At 38.2% G+C, this 25,088-nt stretch overlaps 1 protein-coding gene across 2 annotated transcripts in view; it reads left to right on the top strand.

Moving 5' to 3' along the window:
• The window catches only part of xrn2 (5'-3' exoribonuclease 2), a 105,924-nt gene extending 81,048 nt beyond the window's left edge, over nt 1-24,876 (top strand). For both annotated transcript variants that reach the window (XM_072265560.1, XM_072265559.1), the window contains 4 exons: nt 1,403-1,530; nt 13,538-13,598; nt 19,045-19,186; nt 24,447-24,876. In XM_072265560.1, the coding sequence (XP_072121661.1) occupies nt 1,403-1,530; nt 13,538-13,598; nt 19,045-19,186; nt 24,447-24,506 (391 nt within the window). In that variant the 3' untranslated portion in view covers nt 24,507-24,876. The remainder of the gene's footprint in view (nt 1-1,402; nt 1,531-13,537; nt 13,599-19,044; nt 19,187-24,446) is intronic.
• The last annotated feature ends 212 nt before the right edge of the window (nt 24,877-25,088 follow it).

Here is a 25,088-nt window from a genome sequence, read left to right as displayed (position 1 = left end):
AAAATTTGTCTGAACTGTAGAGACGTTCTTGCATTTGACATTAATGATGTCTGGCTTGGATTGGTTTCATTATTTCACAACTTGGGGTGCCACGGTAGCATAGCTGGTTAGTGGGACACTATTACAGTTTGGGGCATTGAAGTTCAAATCCTGTAAGGAATTTGTACATCTTTCCCATGAGTGAGCGTGTGAGTTTCCTTCTGGTGCTCAGGTTTTCTCACACATTCCAAAAGCCATCTGGTTAGTAGGTTAATTGGCCATTGTAAATTGTCCTGAGGGTTAAATAGGTGCGTTGCTGGGTGCAGCTCATTGGGCCAGAAGGGCCTGTTCCATGTTGTATATCTAAAATAAAATGAAGTGAAGCTTATTCTGGATCTAATGCAATTAATTGTTGGTTGGAAATAGTGCTTTCAGTGTGTGTGTTTGATTTTGGATTTGTTCCTTTTCCACCAGCTTGGACAGAAATTAGATTGCAAATAAGGTATATTTTGGAAAGAGACTATTGCTGCATAATCATTCCCAACACTGAGAGTGTATTAATCACGTTGTTGATCCATTTCCATTCTGGCCATAGAAATAGATCATAGAAATCATTATTGTCAACCAGGTAATTGCTATTGATACAGATTTTAGTGCAGCCTGGAGTAACTCACTAGCTCCTGTAATTGTTGGTGTGTTATATAGTTTAGATTTGTGTGGAACTTCTTTGCTCCCATGCATTCAATGATGATTAATCTACATGCCGGTACCTCCAGCAAATAACACTATATTTCATTACAAAGTTTTTGCATGAGATCACGGTCCACAGAAGTTCCTTCCCGCCCTTCTAGCTTCACTAATATTCCCCTTTCTCCCTTATTTATGTATTGAGCCTCCCCTTGAGTATGTTTAACTGTCCAGGTAAAGGTGTCTCCTGAATTCCCTATTAGACTTGTTAAGGGACTACCTAATCTTTATGGTACCCAGTTCTGGCCTCCCTAGCAATTGGGAAAATCTATTCTAATTATGTGGCATCAAATGAGAACTCCTTAAGACCTTTACCATGTCATTTCTCAATCTTTATAATATTAAGTTATTACAGAAGGTCCAGACATTCCTAACAAAAATGTACTCTCTTAATTTGGTTTTCAGTTAGGAAGCAGAAAAAGAGTCCACTGCTTTGTGAAGTACTTCTGTAAAAATTGTATTTTACATTTGACTGAGCTTGGCACCCAGACCATGAGGTGAAGTTTTGGGAGAAGGACAGAGATAATGCAGGGGTGGAAGATTTAGACCAGTGTGGAAGCTGTTGACTTCAATTCCCACCACTCAAATCAAAACACACCTAATTAGTTAAAGATACAATAACCTGGTTTGTATTATATGCATAAGTGTACATACTGTTTCTTTAATTTTGTTTTAGCCATGTTATGTCAAAAGACCGCTCTCAGGGTGTTTACAGTTACACTCCTCCGCCTAGTTATCAACAAGCGAAAAATTCACGGCCCCCACTGATGAGAGCACCACCATCTCTTACTGTCCCACTGCCAAGTAAGTTATTTGATGAACTTGATTGACAGAGTAAGTAGTAAACTTGTCATAAACTAAGGCCTAAAATTGGAGAAATACAGTTACAAATGAAAGTAAAATGGGAGTAGTTGAATAAGTTACAAAGTTATAGTCTAGCTGCTGTATTTATTCTCCATTATAGAAATTAATTGTAAAACTGAAAAAAATATTTAATTTCCTTTCCTGACCTGCTAGCTGACATGTAAATTTTTTTTTTTGTCCATCACCCCACCTCAGTAAATCCATTTTAGATACCTCAGTTCTTGCAAATTACACCCAGTGCCCCTTCATTTTCAAAGACTTCAAATATATTTGCTCCCTCTTGCTTTAATCCACATATCTTTCCAACCAGTAATAGCTGGAGCCACTAAGCAATATTCTTTCTTCTCATCCTGACACTATGACCTCAGGGACCCTTGGACTGCCTACTAGTCCTTGTGTTCATTCTACCCTTTGGAAATATAAAGTAGCTCTTCGCCAACTCTTGGCAATTGGTGAATATCTGAGCAGTTCACGAGAAGAAATGGTTTACACCGCAGAATGGAAGGGGAAGTCAAAGTGCAATGGCTATGTTGATTTTTTAAAAATTCTGCCTTTCGGTAGTTCAAGGGCTCAGCTTTCCTATTGTTGGAGCAGTAATGTTAGAACTTTTCAAAGCCTTCATACTGCCTGTACTGTAAACTCAGGGTCTCTCCTTGACACAGTTTTGCTCTCTGTTGGTATATGCGTTTATGATTATTTAGTATCTTGGTGATGTGGCAGCCTGTCCTTAAATGTATTGAATATAAAACAAATACTGCTGCAATGTTTGATTATCCTGCAACTGCTGTGTGTGCTTTTTATCTTTAAAATTAACATTCAGATGAAATTTATCTTGGGTAAGAGGTGGTGTAAAATGTTTTACGAACCATTGTCTCCTGGCTTGCATTCTCACTAATTTGGACAAGTGGTGAAAAGCTTGGACCTGAGATTAATTTTATCTATCACTTTTTATCTTCTCCGCCCCAGCCACCATTTCTTGCTTATATAAGCAACTTATATAACCAGGAGGAGAAAAATAAGTTTTAAAAGCAAGGACAAGGGGGAAAATGGCAGGGAAAAGCATCTTGCAGGGCAAAAGTAAGTCATAGTTTGAAGTAGCAAGTGAAAGAGCGATATCTCGCACGGGAGAAGCCATTTGAGAACTGCAAGTCTCATTGGGGGTGAGTCATTGTCATTGTTAGTCAATAAGGAAGAAAGGAGGTGCAAGTGGAGTGGCTATTGTAAGTGGTGCAGAGTTAGAGTGGTGGAGCTTTGGCTTGGACAAGCAGAGAATCAGGCTGTAAGCAAGTTTCCAGTAAGAGTTGTTGTTTTTCGTGTTCGTACATAGTGCGCTGAGAATGGATCCAGAGTTAGTGGTATGTGCCTTGTGTAAGAAATGGAAACTTTGGGAGACCCCCCAGTCTCCCTGATAATTACGTCTGCTCGAAGTGCATTAAGCTGCAGCTTCGGCTCACACGGGAGAATAGATAGGAGCTACAAGGAGGTAATCTCAGAGTAGCAGGAGGTGGGTATTTGGATGGCTATCTAGACGGAAAGGAAATAGGCAGCCAGTGGAGAGCACCCTGTGGCCTTTCCACTTAATAATAAGTATAGCACTTTGGATACTGCTGAGGTGGGGAAAACGGCCTTCCAGGAAGAATCTGCAGTGAGCAGGTCTCTAGCACTAAGTCTGGTTTTGTGGCTTAGAAGGGAAGGTGGGGGAGAAGCTGACCTTGTAGGGTTTTGTTGGTGAGGGGAACAGAAGGGAGGTTGTGTGGAAGTGGACGGGATTTCCAGATGGTTTGTTGCCTCCCGGGTGCCGGAGTCAGGGACATATCAGATTGAGTCCATGGCATTCTTAAGTGGGAGGGTGAGCAGCCAGAGGTTGTGGTCCACGTCAGTACCAATCATATGGATAGGATGGGTGATGAGGTCCTACAAAGTGAGTTCAGGGAGTTAGGTGCTGAGCTAAAGAACAGCACCTCCAAGGTTGTGTTCACAGGATTATTACCTGTACTGCATGCTAGTGAGGCCAGAAATAGGACAATCATACAGTTTAACACATGGCTAAGGAGTTGGTGCAGGAGGGAGGGCTTCAGGTTTTAGGATCATTGGCCTCTCTTCCAGGGAAGGTGGGATCTGTACAGAAGGAGTGGTTTGCACCTGAACTGGAGAGGACTAATAGCTTAGTGGGAAGGTTTGCTAGTGCTGCATGAGGGAGTTTAAACTAGAGTTGCATGGGGGTGGGAATCGGTGCTAGAACAGACAAGGTCAGGAAACAAAATGTTGAGCATGGTGGGACCAATGTTCTGAGCTGCGTATATCTCAATTGCAAGGATTATTGTAGGAAGGGCTACAATACTCATGGCATGGGTCACCACATGGAACTACGATGTTGCAGCCATTCGTGAGACTTGGTGGCAAGAGGGGCAAGTCTGGCAACTTAATGTTCCAATTATGCTGTTTTAGACATGATAAAGAGGGAGGGGTGGCATTACTGGTCAGGGAAAATGTCGTGGAAGTGCTTAGTCAGGACAGGTTGGAGAACTCATCTAATGAGGCTTCTTATGGGTAGAAGTGAGGAATAAGAAAAACCGTGTTAATTATAGACCACCCACCTATAAGTCTGCAGGATTTAGAAGAGCAAATTTATAGAGAGATCACAGACTGTGTTGCAAGAAACTTAAGGTTGTGATAGTAGGTGATTTAAACTTTCCACATAGTGACTGGGACTCCCATATTGCAAAAGGGCTGGATGGGAAATAGTTTGTCAAGTCTGTTCAGGAAAGTTTCTTTAATCAATACATTGAAATTCCAATGAGAGAATACAATTGTAGATCTCCTATTAGTGAATGAGACAGCAGGTGACAGAAGTTTGTGTAAAGGAGTAATTTGCATCCAATGATCCTAATGCCATTAGTTTCAAAGTAAATATGGAAAAATATAGGTCTGGTCCATGGGTTGAGATTCTGAATTGGAGAAAGGCCAATTTTGATGATATCAGAAAGAATCTTTCAAGTGTAGTTTCGGATCAGTTGTTTTCTGGCTTGGAATCGGGTGTTTTCTGGCAAAGGTGTACTTGGGAAGTGGGAGGCCTTAAAGTCAAATTTTAAGAGTACAGAGTTTGTACATTCCTGTCAGAATAAAAGACGAGGTTAACAGGTTTATGGAACCTTGGTCTTTGAGAGATATTGAGTCTCTGATTATGAAAAGAGAGGTGCCGAGCAGGTATATTATAGACAGGAAGGAATAAATGAGGTACTTGAGTGCAAGAAATGCAAGAGAACATTTAAGAAAGATATCGGTAGGGTTAAAACAAGATATAAGGTTGCTCAAGCAGACAAGGTGAAGGAGAATCCTAAGGGCTTCTACAGGTATATTAAGAGCAAAAGGACAGCAAGTACAAAATTGGTCCTCTGGAAGATCAAAATGGTAATCTATACGTGGAACCAAAAGAGATAGAGGAAAAATTAAATGGATTTTTTGTATCTGTATTTACTCGGGAGACAGACAAAAAGTCTATATATGTGAGACAATGCAGCAGTGAGGTTATTTACACTACAGGTTACAAAGGAGGTGGTGTTTGCTGACTCAAGGCAAATTAGGGTGGATAATTCCCCAGGGCCTGACAAGGTGTTCCCTTGCACCCTGTGGGAGGCTACCTCAAGAAATTTCAGGGGCTCTAGCAGAGATAGTTAAAACATCCTTAGCCACAGGTGAGGAATGGAGGATAGCTAATATTGTTCATTGCTTAAGAAAAGCTCTAAGAATAAGCAAAGAAATTATAGGCTGGTGAACCTGAAATCAATAGTGGGGAAAAGTTATTGGAAGGTACTCAAAGGAACAAGATATACAAGTATTTCGATATATGGAGAGTGATTTGAGATGGCCAACATGGCTTTATGTGTGGTAAGTCATGTCTAGCTAATCTAACAGTTTACCAGGAAAGTTGATGAAGGCAAGGCAGTGAATGTTGTCTAAATGTACTTTAGCCAGGCCTTCAACAAGATTCCCACATGGGAGGTTGGTCAAGGAAGTTAGATCACTTTGCATTCAGGATGAGGTAGTAAATTGGATTAGACATTGACTTCATGAAAGAAGCCAGAGAGTGGCTGTAGATGGTTGTCTCTGACTGGTGGCCTATGACTAGTGGTGTGTCGCAGGGATTTGTGCTGAGTCCATTGTTGTCTGTTATTTATATCAGCAATCTGGATGATAATATGGTAAACTGGATCAGCAAATCTCCAAATGACACCAAGATTGAGGATAGCGAAGAAGACTATCAAAGCTTGCAGCGGGATTTGTCCCAGCTGGAAGAATAGGCTGAAAAATGGAAGTTGGAATTTAATCCATACGAGTGTGAAGTGTTGCCCTCTGGGAGGGCCAAACAGAGTAGGTCTTACATGGTGAGTGCTAGGGTAGTAAAGTGTGTTGTAGACCAGAGGGATCTAGAAATACCGATCCATAATTCCTTGAAAGTGGTGGCATAGGTGACATGTCATAAAGAAAGCTTTTTGGCATGTTGGCCTTCATAAGTCAATTTCTTCAGAAGTTGGGATGTTATTGTATAACACATTGACGAGGCCTAATTTCTTTAGCCAGAGGGTAGTAACTTTGTGTGATTTGTTACCACAGGCAGTTGTGGAGGCCAGGTCTGTGGGTGTAGTTAAGGCAGAGATTGATAGGTTCTTGATTGGACACGGCATCAAAGGTTACAGGGAGAGAAAAGGCTGGGGAGTGGGGCTGGGAAGGGGATAAAAGGATCAGCCATGAGTGTGTAACCTCTCTAACCCCACCTGACTCCCGTTGTCTAGGGTGAATAGCCATCGACCCCCGCCCAACAGTGTAAACGCTTGGTGCGGATACGGTGTGAGACCCCCAAATATCAGCAGCGACACCAATATCAAACAATAGACAAAGTGCGAGTAACGAAATATACTTTATAGCAATTCGTAAGGATGGGTTGGTAGAAACAGCTAAAAGAAAATGCACCAAATAAGTAAATTTATCAGTCTTGTACACATAATATTTTAATACGTTGGAGCTCACGCCTCCGATTCCATCCACAATGTCCTTCCGAGACTTCGGCTGCCCTCCGAACTGCGGAGGCCCGGTATCCGCCGCCCTGGAACCGCGGTCCATTCCCACACATTTGTCCTCTCCGCTCACCTCCCAAAAAGACCCGCGATCCTCAGCTCAGCACACACATACAAGATAGCATAACATGACTTCCATTGGCTAGCAAATGAATACAATTTCCATTATCACTAATTATAACCCAAACATGCTGCCACAGAGAACCCCTTAATCAGTGGTTAACAGTATGAGAAGCCATTTTATTATAACACTTCACTTCAGAGAAGCCAACTTATAATAAGCATTTAACAGTTAACAGTCCAGCTAATATTACTGAAAACCCTACAAGTGATTAGTGGAACAGACTTGATGGGCCAAATGGCCTAATTCTGCTCCTCTGTCTTATGGTCCAATTTGGAGCATTGTGTACAGTATTGTGCACCAATCTAAAGAAAAGATGTAAATAAGATTGAAAGAGTGCAGAGAAAATTTACAAGGATGTTGCAGGGCTTGAGGTCCTGAGTTAAAGGGAAAGGTTAAATAGGCCAAGTCTTTATTCCCTAGAACGTAAAAGATCGAAGGAGGTATGGTGTACAAAAATATGAGGGGTAAAGATAAGCTAAATGCACATAACTTTTTCCACTGAGATTGGGTGAAAATGCATCTTGAGGTCATGGGTTAAGGGCGAAGGGTGCATGTTTAATCAAACATGAGGGGGACTACCTTCACTCAAATGGTGGTGAGAGTGTGGAGTGGGCCATCAGTGCAAGTGGTGGATGTAGTGTCGATTTTAACATTTGAGAGAAATTTGGATTTGGTACATGATGAGAAGGATAGAGAGGGCTGTGGTCCAGGTGTGGGATGATGGGATTAGGCAGATTAACTAGATGGGCCGACAGGCTGATTTCTGTCCTGTAGTGTTCTATGACTATAAAAGATCAAATACTTGCAAGTGTAAGATGGTAGAAATTCCCCTGAATCCCTCAGCCCTTTCCTACCCATTCAGCTGTCTTCACCTGCTAACAGGTCCTGTTTTTCCTGCCCTTGTTCCCTTGTACGTGAGCTGGAAGTAGTCTGGTACACCAGATTTGTAGTATAGCATCTTAAATAAATCGAAGATTTTGTATACCACTTTTAGTCTTTCTCTCTTTGTTTTCTTATGACTAATCCATTTCTTATTTTGTGAAGAAATTCTAGCAATTTGATGTACAGGTTGTCAAAATGACCAGCTGCATTTTTGTGTGGATATGCTAATATACATTTCTATGTTCCTGATGTCTCTGTAGAAGATTTAATTGATTGACTTGGCCTCCACAACAGCCTGTGGCAATGAATTCCATAGATTCACTACCGTCTGACTAAAATTCTTCCTAAAGGAAGGTTCCTTTTATTTTGAGGCTATGCCCTCTCATCCTAGATTCTCCCATTATTGGAAACATCCTGTCCACATCCACTCTATCTAGACCTTTCAGTATTCAGGAGGTTTCAGTGAGAATCCCCTCATTCTTCTAAACTCCAGTACTGGCCAGAGCCATCAAACACTCCTCATACGTTAAGCCTTTCATTCTGGGGTCATTCTTGTAAACCTCCTCTGAACCCTCTCTGATGCTACCATATCCATTCTTAAATAAGAGGCCCAAAACTGCTCACAATATTCCAAATGTGGTCTGAGCAATGCTGTGTAAAGCCTCAGCATTATATCCTTGCTTTTATATTCTAGAAATGAATGCAAATATTGCATTTGCCTTACTACTGACTGAACCTCCAAGTTAACCTTCAGGGAAATGCTGCACATGTTCCCAAGTCCATTTGTATCTCTTATTTTTGTATATACTCCCTGTTTAGAGAATTGTCTCTACCTTTATTCCTGCTACCAAAGTGCATGACCTTACACTTCTCTACACTGTATTCTGTCTGCCACTTTTTTGCCCACACTCCTTGCTTTCTGAATGCTATTTGCATTTCCCCCTGTCTTTGTAATAACCACAGACTTGGCCACAATGCACTAATTCTGTCATCCAGAACATTAATATATAGCGTGAAAAGTAGAGGATCCTACAACGACCCCTACAAAATGCCAGTAGTTTTTACTCCCACTCTTAGCCATCTGCCATTCAGCCAATCTTCTATCCATGCTAGTATCTTTCCGGGAAGACCAAGGGCTGTTATCTTGTTTAGCAGCCTCATGTATAGTGCCTTGTCAGAGGCCATCTGAAAATCCAAGTAAACAACATCCACTGACTCTCATTTGTCTATCCTGCTTTTTATTTCGTCAAATGATTCTGGCAAGCCTTATGGCCACTATTGACATGTTAAGAATTCACAGCAGTAAGTATGTTTTTTTTTAATGGAGATGGAGTCCAGGTTTGTCTGTTTACAACTAGTTATATCAGCTAATGATTCTCAGCATATTTACTTGAAATTTCTTCCACTCGCAATCCACTTAATGCGATCTTTTGTTAAATCTTACTTAACGTTGTATTTTCTGGTGACTGTTAAATCTTACTTTCTAAAACCTGTTCAGACAATAGGATGATCATTAAAGCTATTGTTTTGTTATGCCAATCATAGTTGTCAGTTCAATGTAGTTGCTTTTATTTTAATTTGAAAAAAGGAATTCTGAATGTAATGGCTATATTAAATGAGATAATTAACTTGTAGACCAGCACATCTGTCCCTTTTCAACAAACCGCATCTTAAAACCTATCGCATTTAATTTGTATACAGTACAGAATATTGCATCTTCAGTAAAATGTCATTTGGGAAAGGGAGCATTCAAAAGCTTCCACAGTTGGGCATATTTGACAGTTCTGTTAAATGGTTTTTCTGATTTCAACACTTGCAGGAATTTGTGTTACCATATACCAGTGTCCCATTTTCTCCTATGGTAGCCGCTGCAAAAAAGCTAAGTTTTAAAATACTTGTTTTGTAGATGTAGGCATACATGGCTATACAATCTTTATGCAGGTTTCCTTTTTGATGTGTGCATTAGGCTCATTTCATGTTTTGTTGTGTAATTCTGAGAATTGATGCATCTTTCCCAGTTTTTAATTTTTATTCCTTTGTAGATTCAGAAAATTGCCCGATCAGTTGGATCATGTTTTAGTGTTATAAAACATTTAAATGTGAATTATTAGTGCAATAATATAATTGCATTTATTCCACTGTCATCCAATCCCACCCCCACAGTCTCATTTCATCTGTAGAAAAACATGTCAAAGGTTAGTAGTGCTGAGAATTGATTATAGATAGTGAAAGGTCAATGTAGTCAATCAGAAGCTACTTTTTCCCCCCCTTCTACCCTAAAATATATGTTGTAGGTGTTTCCATCAGCAGTCTTTGATTTGATTGGGATAGTTCAGTCTACGTACTGCTGATGAATTGTCTGAGTGCTGATAACTTGTGGGAGTCAAGTGCAGTCTGCAGGCACTCAATGTGAATAGCATATTTGGTTTTTGCAATCCAAAACTGAATCTGATTTATGACATGTTTTCCATGTCATTGTAAGCTGACCAATTAAGTGCATTTGAAAATTGGTTTTGATTAGTGCAATCAGTAAACACCAAGGCCTGCCTTGATTGTCACACTGATTAGAAGAGTTCTCACTTCAGTTCACAGTGGAAATATTAACAAGCATCTAAAAATGGCCTAATAGGGTTGAAAAGTGGAAAGCTTTCCTTTCTGCAATTTGATCTTCAATCATATGAAGGAATAAATTCCGTTTATTTAAATGAAATGCTGCTTTTAGGTATATCATCATATTTTCTTGCAATATATCCTATCTGTTCAAGTTAAAGCAACATATTAATTTTGCTGATTGATAGCTTGATTTCCCTCTCAAGATCCCCAAAACCTGTGGCTAACTATTCAAGAAAAGTGCAGTGATTCTACACAAACCAAGAAGCCTTCATGACTTACAATGAAGACAGAGTTCTCACTCAAACATATCTGAATCTTGAATCTTGTGTACGTAGGTGATCAAAACCATGAATATAGCTTCTGCAAATAGGAAACACTGTTAGAAATTTAGTTCATTATCCTCTGAAATGGTGACTTCAATTTTCATAATGTTATTAAAAATTTTATACCCCATCTTCATGACCACAGTATTTCCTTTACAGAAATGTATATTTTTGTATGTTGGATCTGATGGATCTGATATCTAATTAAAATAACTGATATCAAAGGTATCAAGTATATTTATCCGTTGCAGGACCATGCAGTGTAATGTCAGTAAAAGAGTTCAGTTGGCTGAGCAGCATCTAAGGGTGGTGGTGAGGAGAGGAGTAAAGGTTTTTGCACTGAGGGCCCGTATCAGGAGTGAGAGCACAGTATGATAGCCTGTATAAAGAATGGGTGGAACAAAATGGAATGCCTGGAGAACAATTGATTTGAAATTCTTCGTTCAGTTTTTAAGCTGTATATAATGATTTATTTGTAGCATAATTTGCATAGCAACATATTTGCTCTGAAGACGTGTAAAATAAGTAAGTAATTGGGTCTTCTCTCACTTAATATCCTCTTGCTATTTTTGGAAAGTAGCTTTATGTAGAAGATCCTGAGATGCCTCTGAATTTCAATGGAAAGAGATGGAGAGTTTTGTTAACTTGGAAAAAATCATAGTGATATCAGACCTAGCAGATCATGGTCAGTTAACTAGCTTATACCATCTGCAGTGGGGAGAAAAACTATGTGCTCCCACAACAGTTCGAGTTGGACCACCTGGACAGATGCATTTCAGCCAGGGTTCTTTGAAGTAAAATTTGAAGTCTGAGTTCCCTGACTGAGGTAGGCTCCCAAACCTATGCCTCATTGGAAAATGATACCTTACAGGAGTTTGCTTAAAGTGTCGTTATTTAATCAGTGTTCTGGAAACACAACAGGAGATCATTTATATAATTGTACTTGTGTAACATGAGAATAGTAAAATTTATTTCTCTGAGCACCCCAATTGCTGCCTTTGAAAATGATTTGCTCTGTCCTTTCCAAGGCTGTCATCATTAATGCTTTATTTTAAATCACGCCTGACTTTAAAAGTATCCCTTAATTGCATTAATTTACTTTGATGTAAAAGTTTTTTTGTGAAGTAATAGATTAAGAGATACTTCTGCAGAGCTACCAAGTAGATGGTCAGCACTTCCCATGTTTAATGATTTTCTTTACAAATAGTTTTGTGATGAAGTACCATGTGTGTATCTCTAGTAGGAAGATTTATTTGTGGAAGCAATGTTATCTATCCCTGATGCCAGGCATGGGCTCCAGGTTTGAAGATATAGCAAGAGAGAAATGTAGGATAAGGAATTATGACAGCATACTTGTATCTTGGAGTGTACCTGACATTGATTCTGCAGTATTGCAAGGCATATAAAAGGATCGGACAAATGATTTCAGGTTTCAGATGGTTTGTATTAAGGATCCAGGTTCTCCTCTTGTAATTGCAGTTTGTGAACATCAAGATTGTTCAATGCTTAACCACTGAGCTAACTTCAGATAATTAACATGGAATATTGCATACATTCATTTAACTCTCATGAGCAGGGTCAGGCAAAATTAACTTGTGTGTTGAATGTCTAGTAGCAAGGATAAATAATTGAAAGCAAATTCAAACCTTTTATCTGAATTTCTACACATCAAGGTAAGAGATGATTGAGGTGGAAGTTGAACACTTACTATTTTGGAAACCTGGTACTAGCATAGAGTCCTTTCCAGTCATTATAGAATAACAAGTTGTGGAGCAGTGTTTCGGTGTGGTGATTCAGACATAACCTGGGAAGTATCCACTTATCGCTATTGAGCTTTATCCAACTCCCACACTGAAGAGCTAATGGTTTTAGATTCGCATTACTAATAACTAGCTACATCACCAGTGCCATACATGTTGAATTTAAAAACTGAACTGAGACAATGCACATTTTGTAGTGCTTTTGCATATTGCTAAGTTTGAACAAAATCTCAAGGAAGATAGGACTACAAAGTGCACCAATGCTTTTTGAGTAAATTAATGTAAAACTTTAAAAATATTATTTAAAATCCAACAGATTAAAGAGGAAAATACTTCCCAGTTATGCTATTTTGAAATTTTAAATGAGCTCTAAGGGAAAGGTAGGTAATAAATGGCATTGTATGCCAGAAGATGGGCTCAATAAGTTAATGTGTCTCTTGTGACTGTGGGTGTTTGTGGGAAATGAAATTAAGTAATTGAGAAAGAAAAGCAGCATTTTCTAGTTCATGAAACCTGACCATTGAAGCCAACATCCAAGTTATTCATGAAAATCCATAAAAGGTAAGTTTTTAAAAGCTGGCTGTTAACTATTAAACCTCAAACATTTCCAGCTCCTCAATGTCAGGTAGTTGAAGGCACTTCTTCTTTACCCATCCTGTAAAACCACTCAGGTATTGGATGATCTACGGGTGCTGGAAATACACAGCAAGTTGTCAGAAGCTGTGAGGCGCCTGCAGTCACTGTGCCGTAGTAGTGGGGATGACATCTTCTTTTAGACATGGGAAGTCCCATTCAATACAGGATTGTTGACAATCCACCTGTGAATCCTGCAGCAATGCAGTTACATTAACTAGTTGCTGAAATGGTCTTGCAAGTCATTAAGTTAGCTGTAAATATTGGCCATACTAACAGCATGTATACTGTGGATGAGTTTTAGAATCAACAGAAGAGCTGATGAAAAAAACTAAAAGCATCACTCGCTTTGTGCAATTTTTGAACTTTTATTTGACTCTTAGATACCTGATTTTCTGCAAAGTGGTTTGCATGAAACACAAAATATGGATGTTTATTTTTAAAGTCCTGGTGGTGGCAGTTCATTTGGAATGGCACAAATTATGGAATAGTTTTGAAAGTAATTATTGTAACTAATAATAGTTATATCATTTACAGGCCTGAGACCGCAAGATTGGCGAGGTCCACAACCACTTTTTCAGCAACTTATACCTCAGCGGTAAGACCAGTAATGTAATTAAATGCCTGTTTTAATTGTCTATATAATAATGCACTTTGTTACTTTATTGTCTTTCATTAATTAATAACAACAAAAACAGATTAATCATTTGCTAATCACTTCTGTTAATAAAACTGTGCATTTGCAGACTATTTTGGATGTTTTATCAGCAGCCTTTTGCAAGTAATTTGAAAAGCATTATATCAATGGACATTCTTTACTTGTGTATAACAGACATAAATGACTTATCTAAAAAACTTGTAAAAAAAATTAATCTTTTAAAAAGACAACATTATTTCTAAGTAATATTGTAACAGTTTACTATCCAAAACCTATGTGTACGCCAGATCTGCAAGTATTTCAATATGTGTCATCCAATGTCACATGTTCTTGCAATCATCTAAGCTGGTGCCAAGCTGTTTCCTGTGGAAAACCTCTCACTGCTCTTGTAAAAATTCATTCACTGCTTCATTTTACAGTAAAGATGATCATTATTTGTCTTTTTATTATGGATAGATTTAAAGGATCAAGGGACAAAGCTGCATTACATATGCCAACAAAAATTTTGCCTGTGTCATTTTGGGCCCATGTGACATAGATTTGCTACACATGGCATATTCAGTTGTGTTCAGTAAGAAGTGTGCATTTACAACATTGGCAACGGCCAAACAGTGTAGAAGATTGCCAAGTTATTCACCCTAGCTAATTAATGCCCAAGAAATTTCCGTTTAGTCAGCAACAAAAGGATGAATGATGTCATCAACAGTGCTTTTGAATGTCACCTGATCACTTATGTCCATTGTCATCACCGTACCTCACTACAGCCTTGTTCCGAACATGGTCCTAAAATTGAATTCTAAAGATAAGTGACTGTGTTTAATGTCAAGGGATTGCTGAGTTAAATGATCCATAAGCATAAAATTGAAGCCAATGGCTGCAATTGTAGATTACTCCAAGGAGGTGGTTGTTGGAGGTCAATCATCCTAGATCCAGGACACCTCTACATATGTTCCTCTGGCTAGTATCCTCAGACTAACCATCTTCAAATGTTTCATCAGTGACATTCCATCAAAAACAGGGATACTTACCAATGATTGATTTCACAATATTCATTTCCAGTCACTGCTATTCAGGAAATGAAGCTCTCCACACTTGAATGCAGCAAGACCCAGACAGGATTCATATTTGGAGTGTAGACTAATAAGTGGCAATGAAATCCTCATTCAAAAGTGCTACACAATGGCTATCTTTACCAGACAATCGTATTCCAATTGTTTAAATAATGTGTGCATCTTTTTTTTTTGAGTGCCATCTCATTTAAAGAACTCAGACCATTGCATAAGATATATTTTCTAATGGAGGTTTCCACTCTGCAAATGCAAATGATGTGCAGATCACCCTGACGTATTTACAAACGTAGTAGACACATAAAATTTCTTTCAGCTTTGCTATATTGTGTACTTCTGGATGCAACTACTGTAGTAGACTTTTCAGATTGGCTTGGTTAGTAAAATTACATATGTCTCATTGGCCTGGACTTGGTCTTTTAGGAAATCCAGAAACTATCTCCTTTGCTGCTGCTATCTTGCAACCCTCAATGACAGACATAACGTGGGTACTGATGGCTGGATGCTTTCGGGTGTGTGCTTTTAAGAGCTATTGCCCTTCTCTGGTTGATAGATGGCAAAGTGTTGGAGGGTGTGTTAAATTGAACTTGAATCACTAAACCTCCTCTTGATGGAGATTGCATTGTTTTCCCTTTTTACTACACGTGTTTGTGGTGGACACACGGAAGGCACTCCGGTTAGTAGGTTAATTGGCTACTGTGGATAAACACAAATATAGGTTGGAGAAAGATGGGTGATTTGGACTGGAGATGGGTAATGTGATGAGGATAATTGATGGGCAAGTGAGTAAGAATTGGGTTCTGTTTAAAAAAAAAAAATGGGGAATGGGGTTGCTAGAATCTTAAAAGGAATGAGAGAGGTGTTTTTTTTTAACCTCTTACTGCTTTAGGGTTTTTGAACAATTTTTGGGAATTTTGCTTTCAAATGTAATCATGCTTTGCCTCACCAATTTATAAACACCTGTCTTTTAGACTGTCATTAAAGTATATAAATGGTGTAATTGTATCTTTTTAATGGCAAATTTTTAAAAATTCCTTTTCATTAGAATCTATTTCCTCTAAGGCCTGTTAGCCATGACTTTATTTTACATTGTGTCATTATAAATTCAGGATTGGAAGCTTAAATCTGTATTAGATTTTTGTGAAGGCCAAACAAATTTCTTTTGAGGATCATGGACCTTAATGAGGCATAACTAATGTGTTCCAGTGTTATCACTTTGTGCTGGATCCACTGTATTAGTACAGACAAACCATTGATTCTTGCTACAAGCCACTTCAAGTACTAATCAGCTTCTTTGGTACAACTTTTCAGGCTGGCAAGCCTATTGTGGAGCAGTGTCACTGTAGGTCAGTAGTTATTAGTGGCAACTGAAAACAGTTTCTTTAACTACTTAAGATTGAACTGAATTAAATGCAGAAGAAACCTGAAGGCGGATTACTGAATTTGTAAAGTTCAATAGTACTGTGCAGTAGAATGAATGTGACATGTTTTTGTAATAAAGGATTTTGCTAGGGATTTGTGTGAATGTGAAATTTTTGTACTAAAAATTGTTTTAATTTTATTGGTTTATTTGAAAATACTCCCAGAGTGAGTTCAGTTTCAAATGATGTCCCTGTACTGAAGGACACTTGAATGAACTTTAAAGTTACTGGTTTTAAGGTAGTTCTGCTGTATTTTATTTTGACACAGTATAGCGATCTTCAGGTGAAGGCTGCTTGCATTTCTTTCTCACACCGTAATTTGAAAATTAACACATTCTATCATTGATTCTTCTATAGAGAGGTTGGTCCAGCAATGCCTGCAGGTTTATTTAATTTATTTCTGTAGTACATCAACAAAAGTGATTCAACTACATATCAGACTTTAATTGTACTGGGCCAAGGCCTTTAATGTTGGACGTAGCTTTTTTTTTTGTAAGAAGTAATTTACAAACCATCTAAATATTGATGCAGTTTGTCCTTTTTTCTTGGTGGGGGGGGTGCTACTTAATAGCTCTGGGCATACATTATGTTCATGGCCAGCTTGAATTTATTGAACTAAGTTGATTATTGCACTTCTTGTATCCTGCCTTTAAGTGGATAGTTATATTGATAACAGTATCGTGGGACAAATTGTACTTTTTCCATATCTTTTATTGTTTTCTACAAAATAGGTTTTAATTTGTTTTTTTGGTTCTCTCAAAGGAAGTACTTGTCTATTAATTGTGCGTCAAGTGAGAACAAGGGAGGTTCCCTGGTATGAACATAAAGTGGAGGGGGAGGGTAGCATGTACACACCATCTTCCTCAAATCTGGAGATTTGTTTATTCTAAAGGAGGGGATCTTTGTCGAGGAGAATGCAACTCCTTAAGTAACATTAAATTGTATGTGGTTGTTATGTTTGCTTATTCCCAAATAAATAGGAATGGCTGAATAATTATGAAAACAAGGTGAAAATACTGTTTTCAACTGTGAACTTGTTTTTACAGGCAACAGTTTAAAGATCTTGAATGTTCAGTACAAGTTTTGCGGACTAAATTTAGTCCTTAATTTCATGTTATAGCCATTTCAGAATCAGGTTGAGACAGTTTGACTGCTTGGGATTCTTCCAGTGCTTATCCTACCTGTTCCTTTACATTTATTTTAAGAATAATATGATAGTTTGGAATTTCTTCCTGTCGGGAAGCCAAGCAAACAAGTTGTGTTATAATTGATGCAGATTCTTGTTCCCATATAAACTGTACATCAAATGTCAGCCAGTCTGTGCTAATTAGTGCTTGTGTTGCTAGGTCACCATGGTCAATTGAAACTGCATCAATAGGACTTGAAAAGGTTTCTTCCCGATCAGACCTTCTGACATATTGAGTAGAATAATGGATGGGAAAATACAGCCATAGCCCTACCCTAGATTCAAAATACTCAGCAGTAAGAATTCAGTTACAACCTGCAATTAACTCAAAAGAATAGGCTTCATGAAAGTGTCTAGCTATTTAGAAAATAAAGCTCCCTGCTGCGGGTAGATTTGTTTAACACTTGTATGGATCTTCTTTCTTGGATTTAGCCAAATCAGCTTTTTTCCTCCTTGACATAACAGAAAGAGCTGGAATCTGTGTTGTTGATATGTTGATCTGAGTGTTTTGGTTTTAAAAATTACTGGATAAAAATACAGTTTAATCACAACCAAAGTAGATTACTGTTTTTTCATCTTACTAATATAAAGGCTACTATGAATCTTAAAAACTAGAATTTTAGTCTACCAGTGTATTTCTACAATGGTTTTAGCCTAATTGTATGTTTAGACTTTATATGCACTTTGTAGTTTCTAAGCTTTCAAAAAGGGATAACATGCACATTAGGAAAACCAGTATATAAATATTCATGAAACAGTTGATATATGTATAACTGTGTCATGGTAATTTTTGAGTGTCAGAAATCATCTTTGTTTAAAGTGAGCATTAAAGGCACAGTATAAGTAGGATGTCCTAATTCAGCAAGTGGAGAATTTAAAAATTTTGAATATTAACCAAGTTGAACAAGAATGCTAACAACAGGAATGGAAGTTCAAGCAATATACGTCAAAGTTGCTGGTGAACGCAGCAGGCTGGGCAGCATCTCTAGGAAGAGGTACAGTCGATGTTTCAGGCCGAGACCCTTCGTCAGGACTAACTGAAGGAAGAGTTAGTAAGAGATTTCCCTCCCACTTTCAAATCTCTTACTAACTCTTCCTTCAGTTAGTCCTGACGAAGGGTCTCTGCCTGAAACGTCAACTGTACCTCTTCCTAGAGATGCTGCCTGACCTGCTGCGTTCACGAGCAACTTTGATGTGAACAAGAATGCTATTTGTAGGAAGTAGTTTGAAGAAAATATGTAATTTAGTTTTCCCTATGTTAAGGGTGTTTTCTATCCTATTGTGAACAAGAAATCAGCAGTCATAGTCATACTTTATTGATCCCGAGGGAAATTGGTATGAATGCTCATACTTAGAGTATGTATATTGGTGTGGCATATATTTAGTCTAAAACTGCGTGTACATCTTCAAGCAGTTAAAATGTTGTAAGAGGGCTAACTGCAGCTGTCTATATTGAAATGGGATGATTAGGTACATTTAAAAATACTTCTTAATGTAATATTTAAGCAGAATGTCCCTGAAGTGGAGTAATGAGTAAATAAGTTTTCCCAGTCTACGCTGTATGTCTGCAGCTAATGTTATGTATTGTCTTATATTGTCTCTCCTGATCCTTCAGCTGGTTTGAATGACATGCACAGGATGTATTGTGATTTTAAACAATGCAGTTACATTCAGGCTAGTTATTAACAGCAAATAACTTTTCTATTCTATAGAAACCAGGGGGTTGAGCAGCAGTTGGCATGGAACCGTATCATGCAATCACAGGGTGGTTTATTCCAGCAGAATCACCACAGGCTTGGAGCAGGAATGCCAACCTATTTTCAACAGAGGCAAGATGATCGTCGAGGGCGCCAGGTAACCGAATGGATTGAATTAACCAATTGCTTTCATTTGATTAAAAATACTGTACAGTTGAAGCTGCATTGTTACTTAAATGCAGCTGGGCATCATGGTAGCGTAGTGGTTAGTGCAACGCTTTATAGTACAGGCAACACAGGTTCAATTCCTGTAAGGAGTTTATCCATTCTCCCCATGGCCACGTGGTTTTCCTCTGGGTGCTCCATTTTTCTTTCACGGCCCAAAGACATAACGGTTAGTAGTTTAATTGGTCATCGTAAATTGTCCCGTGATTAGGCTGAGATGAGTTCGGGGGATTGCTAGGCGGCATGGCTCGAAGGGCCAGAAGGGCCTAATCTGCATTGTATCTCAATAAATTAATTTGAAATAATATTTTATTCTTTTGAATAAGCAAGCTGAAGTAGCTGTATTCAACAGTTTCCAAGGTTGACGTCCAAATCCTGCACGTTTTTAAAATTAAAAACAACTACATTTGTTCTCTTATAATTTGCAGTGACAAAAGATCTATTTATTTCAGTTCTCTTTGCAATACAGTTTTGAGCCTTTCAAGAAAGCTGCCAACGCGAGAAATCTTTTGTTTTAAGAAAAACAATGTGTGAATTTAAAGGTTTCGTACTCATTGTTTTGGTAGGTCTTGTGTTCTGAACTGGAAATCTCAAGAAGTGATGGGACACAAAGTCTGACCAATTCCATAGTTGATTTCTAGGATATTGCTAATCACTCTAATTTGGCCTTGCTGTTTGGAACTGTTTTCAGACCTGCTTTGATAAACTAAAGAAGAACTTCCTCAGGTTTGTCAGTCACCTTTGCTTTCAACTGTCTGACATAACTTGGCAATTTCCAGTGTTGAACATTCCTCTGAACCTGAGGATGGACAGAGAAAGCATTTGCCTGATAGTAGACCATAAGACATAGGAGCTGAATTAAGCCAGTCTTCAGGGAATACTCTTTGAATTAATGATGCTGATTAACATGTATATCTGGGCAGTGTTTTACTGGTGGTGAAAAAGATAATGGCATTGGCTGCTGGTGAATAGAGCTCAATATATATTTCAAGATAATTGGCATCTTACTACAGACCAAAATTAGAATTCTGCATACATTTTGTGCTTGTCCATCAGGTGGTGCCATTTTTGAAGTTAATGAGTAAAGTAATTTCCTTTGTTTTTGTGGGGAGATTTAAGGAAAAGAGAAACAAATAGGAAAGTGATGAGCTTGAGCTCAGTAGACCTTGCTAGTTTGCCTAAAATGTGTATTATCTTGTAGTTTAATTTGTTCAGCTTTTCAAAATTAAAATAATAAAAACAGGGCTGTCCTAATTGTAAGTTCTTTCATGTAATAGATATTAGGGTCCTTTAAAACAATTAAAAAGGAAAGATTGTGACTTGAAAATGCACAGTTTTAGAAAAAAATAGGATGCATCCAGATAATTATCTCTCTATGTATGATGGCTGGATGATATAACAAACATTTAAAATGGTTGTCAGGCTTGTAAATTTTAACCTGGATAATTTACATTATGCACTGTGTTGGGTTGTTTTACTTATGTTCAATCACTTGTTTACATGTATTCCATCACTTTGCTCCTTTCAGCAAAGTGGGCTTCTCTCTCTTGATTGACACAGCAATTTGAATGAGTTCACTGTTTTCATAACAGCCATGCACTGTAGTGTAGTATTAATATGCCAGCTGTGAAGCTCATTTTATTTTTCTGGTGTCTGGCTCAGCAATTTGGAGGTGGGGCTTTTCATTATACAGTCATTTCTCTACTCATAGCAATTGCATTTGAGTGAGAAACTCCTGGGTTCAAGCCTGTACCATTTGTTGAGGGAGTGCTGTGTTAAATATGCAGTCTCTTGGATGAAACAATAGCCGAGACTCTCAGCTGAGTGCAAACAACCCTATGGCATTATAATGGATGGATAGATAAGTTATTCCTTGCATCTTGTCCAAGTATATCCCCCAGTCAATATCTCGAAAATAGACATAGCCCAAAATTTGCATTTAGAACCCAGGATGATCTTGATAAAGCTCCCTGCAGATATCTAGTGACAAGAGGTACACTTTGCATGAAAATTTCTGTCGGGCATTGTTTTGATTCCCTGGTGCTCAACAGCCGTCTTGTAATAAAGGTGATAGCACAGCCAGTATCATTTTTAAAAATTAAGAGGACATAATTTTTAGCTAACATCATGCAAAAAAATGCAACATAGGTGATTTAAAGATAAATTCATAATTAAAAAATACAGCATATAAACTTTTGAAATATTTTTGCATTGAAGTTATGATAGACAAAATCTTTAAGATCTAATAATTTGCTTAGTCATAATTATAGCTTACTATACAATTGAAACTCAGCAATTATTAGTAATTGGTAGTTGGTTTATTATGGTCACATATCGTGAGATACAGTAAAAAGCTTTGTTTTACATGCCATCCGTATAGGTCATTCCAAACACAAGTACATCAGGGTAGTACAAAAGGTAAAACGTAACAACAAATTGCAGAATATAGTGTTACAGAGAATTTGAAGTGCGGTTAAGCAGGTAAGGTGTATGGGCCATGCCAAAGTAGAATGAGAGCTCAAGTTTATTGTACAAGGCGTTATTTCAAGAGTTAGAATTGAAGCTGTGCTTGAGCCCCGGAGTACATGCTTAAAGCCTTTGTATCTTTTGCCTGATGAAAGGGAGGGAGAAGAGAGAATGAATAGGTTGGGCAGTGTCTTTGGTTATGTTGGCTATTTTCTGAGGCAGTGGGAAATATGGATAGAGACATTGAAGGGGATATTTAACCAAGAGCAGTACTTTTTTGATTTAAATATTGTAAAGTGATGAAGTGCACACAAGGATAAGTCATTCACCCTTTTGTGCTTGCTCTGTCATTCAAAAGATTGTGGCTTGTCCTTGACCTTGGTGCCACTTTCCTGCACTGTATAACTCCCATATCACATGGTGCTCTGAATATCCAAAAACCTCTCTACTACTTTCATGAATGTTACCACTTTTTATATGCCGGTTCAAGTTACCTCCAAGTCAAATTATTTCACCTTTTTATGGCAGGCATGGTTTCAAATTATGAGCCGCTCAAGGCATATGAAATCACTTTCGCCACTCTTTTTTGTTGCATAAAAAGGCAGACATGGACAATTTCTTTAAACAGTAATAACTCTGTTTCAGATTAAATACTACCTCAAAACCCTGTCATACCTTTGATTACCATTCCATTGCAGTCTGACAGAGCATACTATGAGCTAATTAGATTTAGTTCCTGGATAATAATAGAAGGTTACACTTCAACAGCATTGTAAGTACTATGGGATACCATAGAGAAAGGCACAATATAAGTAAGTTGAGTAAATATCACTCCACTTCTTTTAAGAAGGGAGGGAGGCAGAAGAAAAAAGAAGTATTGGCCAGTTAGCATGACTTCAGTGGTTGGGAACATGTTGGGAGTCCATTGCTAAGGTTGAGGTTTCAGGGTATTTGGAGGCACATGATAAAGTAGGCCAGAGTCAGCATGGTTTGCCTAAGGGGAAATCTTGCCTGACAAATCTGTTGGAATTCTTTGAAGAAGTAACAAGTAGGATAGACAAAGGAGAATGGGTAGATGTTGTTTACTTGCATTTTCAGAAGGCTTTTGACAAAGTACCACAGATGAGGTTGCTTAACAAGATACGAACAGTGATATTACAGTAAAAATGCTGTTATGGATTGAAAATTGACTGAGAGGAGGCAAAGAGCAGGAATAAAGACAGTCTTTTCTGGTAGGCTGCTGGGGACTAGTGTTGTTCCACAGGGGTGAATGTTGAGACCACTTTGTTTCATGTTATGTACCAATAATTTGGGTGACTGAAATTACGGCTTGGTGTTCAGGTTTGCAGATGATATAAAAGTAGGTGGAGGGCAGGTAGTGTTGGGAAAGCAGTGTGTCTGCAGAAGGACCTAAGCGGATCGGGAGAATGGCAAAGTGGCAGATGAAATATGGTGTAGGGAACTGTCATGCACTTTGATAGAAGGAATAAGTATGTAGACTATTTTCTAAAGGAAAAAAAAATTCAAAAATCTGAGTGTGAGGGAACTTGGGAGTCCTTGTGCAGGATTCCATAATGGTTAACTTGCAGGTTGAGTCAGTGGTAAGGAAAGCAAATGTAATGATGGCATTCATTTCGAGAGGACTACGGTATAAGAGCAAGGATGTGATGCTGAGTCTTTATAAGGCATTGATCAGACTGCATTAGGTGTATTTTAAGCAGTTTTGGGCCCCTTATCTAAGAAAAGATGCTGACATTGGAGAGAATTTAGAGGAGGTTCATAAGAATGATTGTAGGAATGAAAGAGTTAACATGAGCATTTGTTCTGGGTCTGCACTTGCTGGAGTTTAGAAGAATGAGTAGGGGATCTCACCGAAACCTATCAAATACTGAAAGGTCTAAATAGAGTGGATGTGGAGAGGATGTTTCCTATAGTGGGGGAGTCTAAGACCAGAAGGCACAACCTCAAACTAGAGGGGCATCCATTTAGAACAGACATGAGGAATTGCTTTAGTCAGAGGGTGGTGAATCTGGAATTCAGTGCCATGGATGGCTGTGGAGGTCAAGTCATTATATTTAAAACTGAGGTTGATTGCTTTGGTTAGTCAGGGTGTCAGGTGAAGGCAGGCAAATGGGGTTGAGAGGAATAATAAATATGACATGATGGAATGGTTGAGTAGACTCAGTGGACTGAGTCCTTAATTCTCTTTTGGATATTCTATTATCTCAATTGGGTGTTAGATAATTGGATAACTTGCTCTCTGCCCATTGACTAATCATGCAAAAGTGGATCAGTGTGATGGACTTAAAATTTGAAAAAGAACCTTGTTCAGATTTTGCCTTTCATATATGCACTTGTGTAGTTTTGTAATTCAAGTAGTAGACTACAAATTCTGTCAGACAAACTGGTTACCTCCTTCCAAAGGCCTGCTGCTGGTGCCCCAAGATGGTCTTGTGATTCAGATTATCAACAGGTCATGTACATGTGTCTACGGTCACTTTGTCTAAGGACTCTTGGATCTGCATGAATTTAAAATGTATCACTTGAAAGCACTTGTACTGTTCCTATAGAAAACTGGACAAATAAAACCTCAATCGTGACAGTTCTGTCAGCCATTTAAATGAATTGGATCATTCATTATTCGAAACATGCTTCTACGCACTGTTCTGATTATTGCTATTGATTATATTGTTGTGTAAAATATTGGGTAACATTATATTTTTCAGGGATTTCCTGGGAGACATTACCCATTGCCACCAGATTCTGGAAGATTTGGTTGGAATTAAAAGCCTCTCCTGGCTCTGCTGCACAGGCTGTGCCTTACAGGGTCCAGTTAATTGATCAGCGCGCATCCAAGCTGAATTTTAACATTGTACCTGTAAAGAGTCCTGACTTAATTTTTAATGTGATAATGTAATACTTGTTTCTATGTATTTTTGTGCTTCATTTTTCACTTGCTGTTGTATGGATTCTGCAGTTACCATTTTTTTAACGAAACACTTGGAATACGGTGTGGTAAATAGATTGCAGAACGGCTACAGGCAAGGCTTACTGTTGACATTGTAATGGTTTAGCATCTATAAAAATTGGGAAACCAAATTGGGTTTTTATTTGTGTACATCAAAAGTGATCTTTAGTAAAATGTATTACCATTTTCGGTTTAGTTTCCTGTTTCATTTCTTTCCCTTCAATTTTCATGAAGCCAATTCATCTGCAATAAACCAAATGCAATCACATTTATAAATTTATTTTGTTTACAGTAGAAGTTTTAAAATTACCATTTTTTCCAAATGCAGGAGACTCTTCAAGCTTTATGGAAAAAGTAAAATGATTATTCCTGGAAGCTTTCATATACACCACTATGCAGA

Source organism: Mobula birostris, chromosome 8 (genome assembly GCF_030028105.1).
Source record: "Mobula birostris isolate sMobBir1 chromosome 8, sMobBir1.hap1, whole genome shotgun sequence".
Lineage (NCBI taxonomy): Eukaryota > Metazoa > Chordata > Chondrichthyes > Myliobatiformes > Myliobatidae > Mobula > Mobula birostris.
This window is presented reverse-complemented; position numbering and strand designations above follow the sequence as displayed.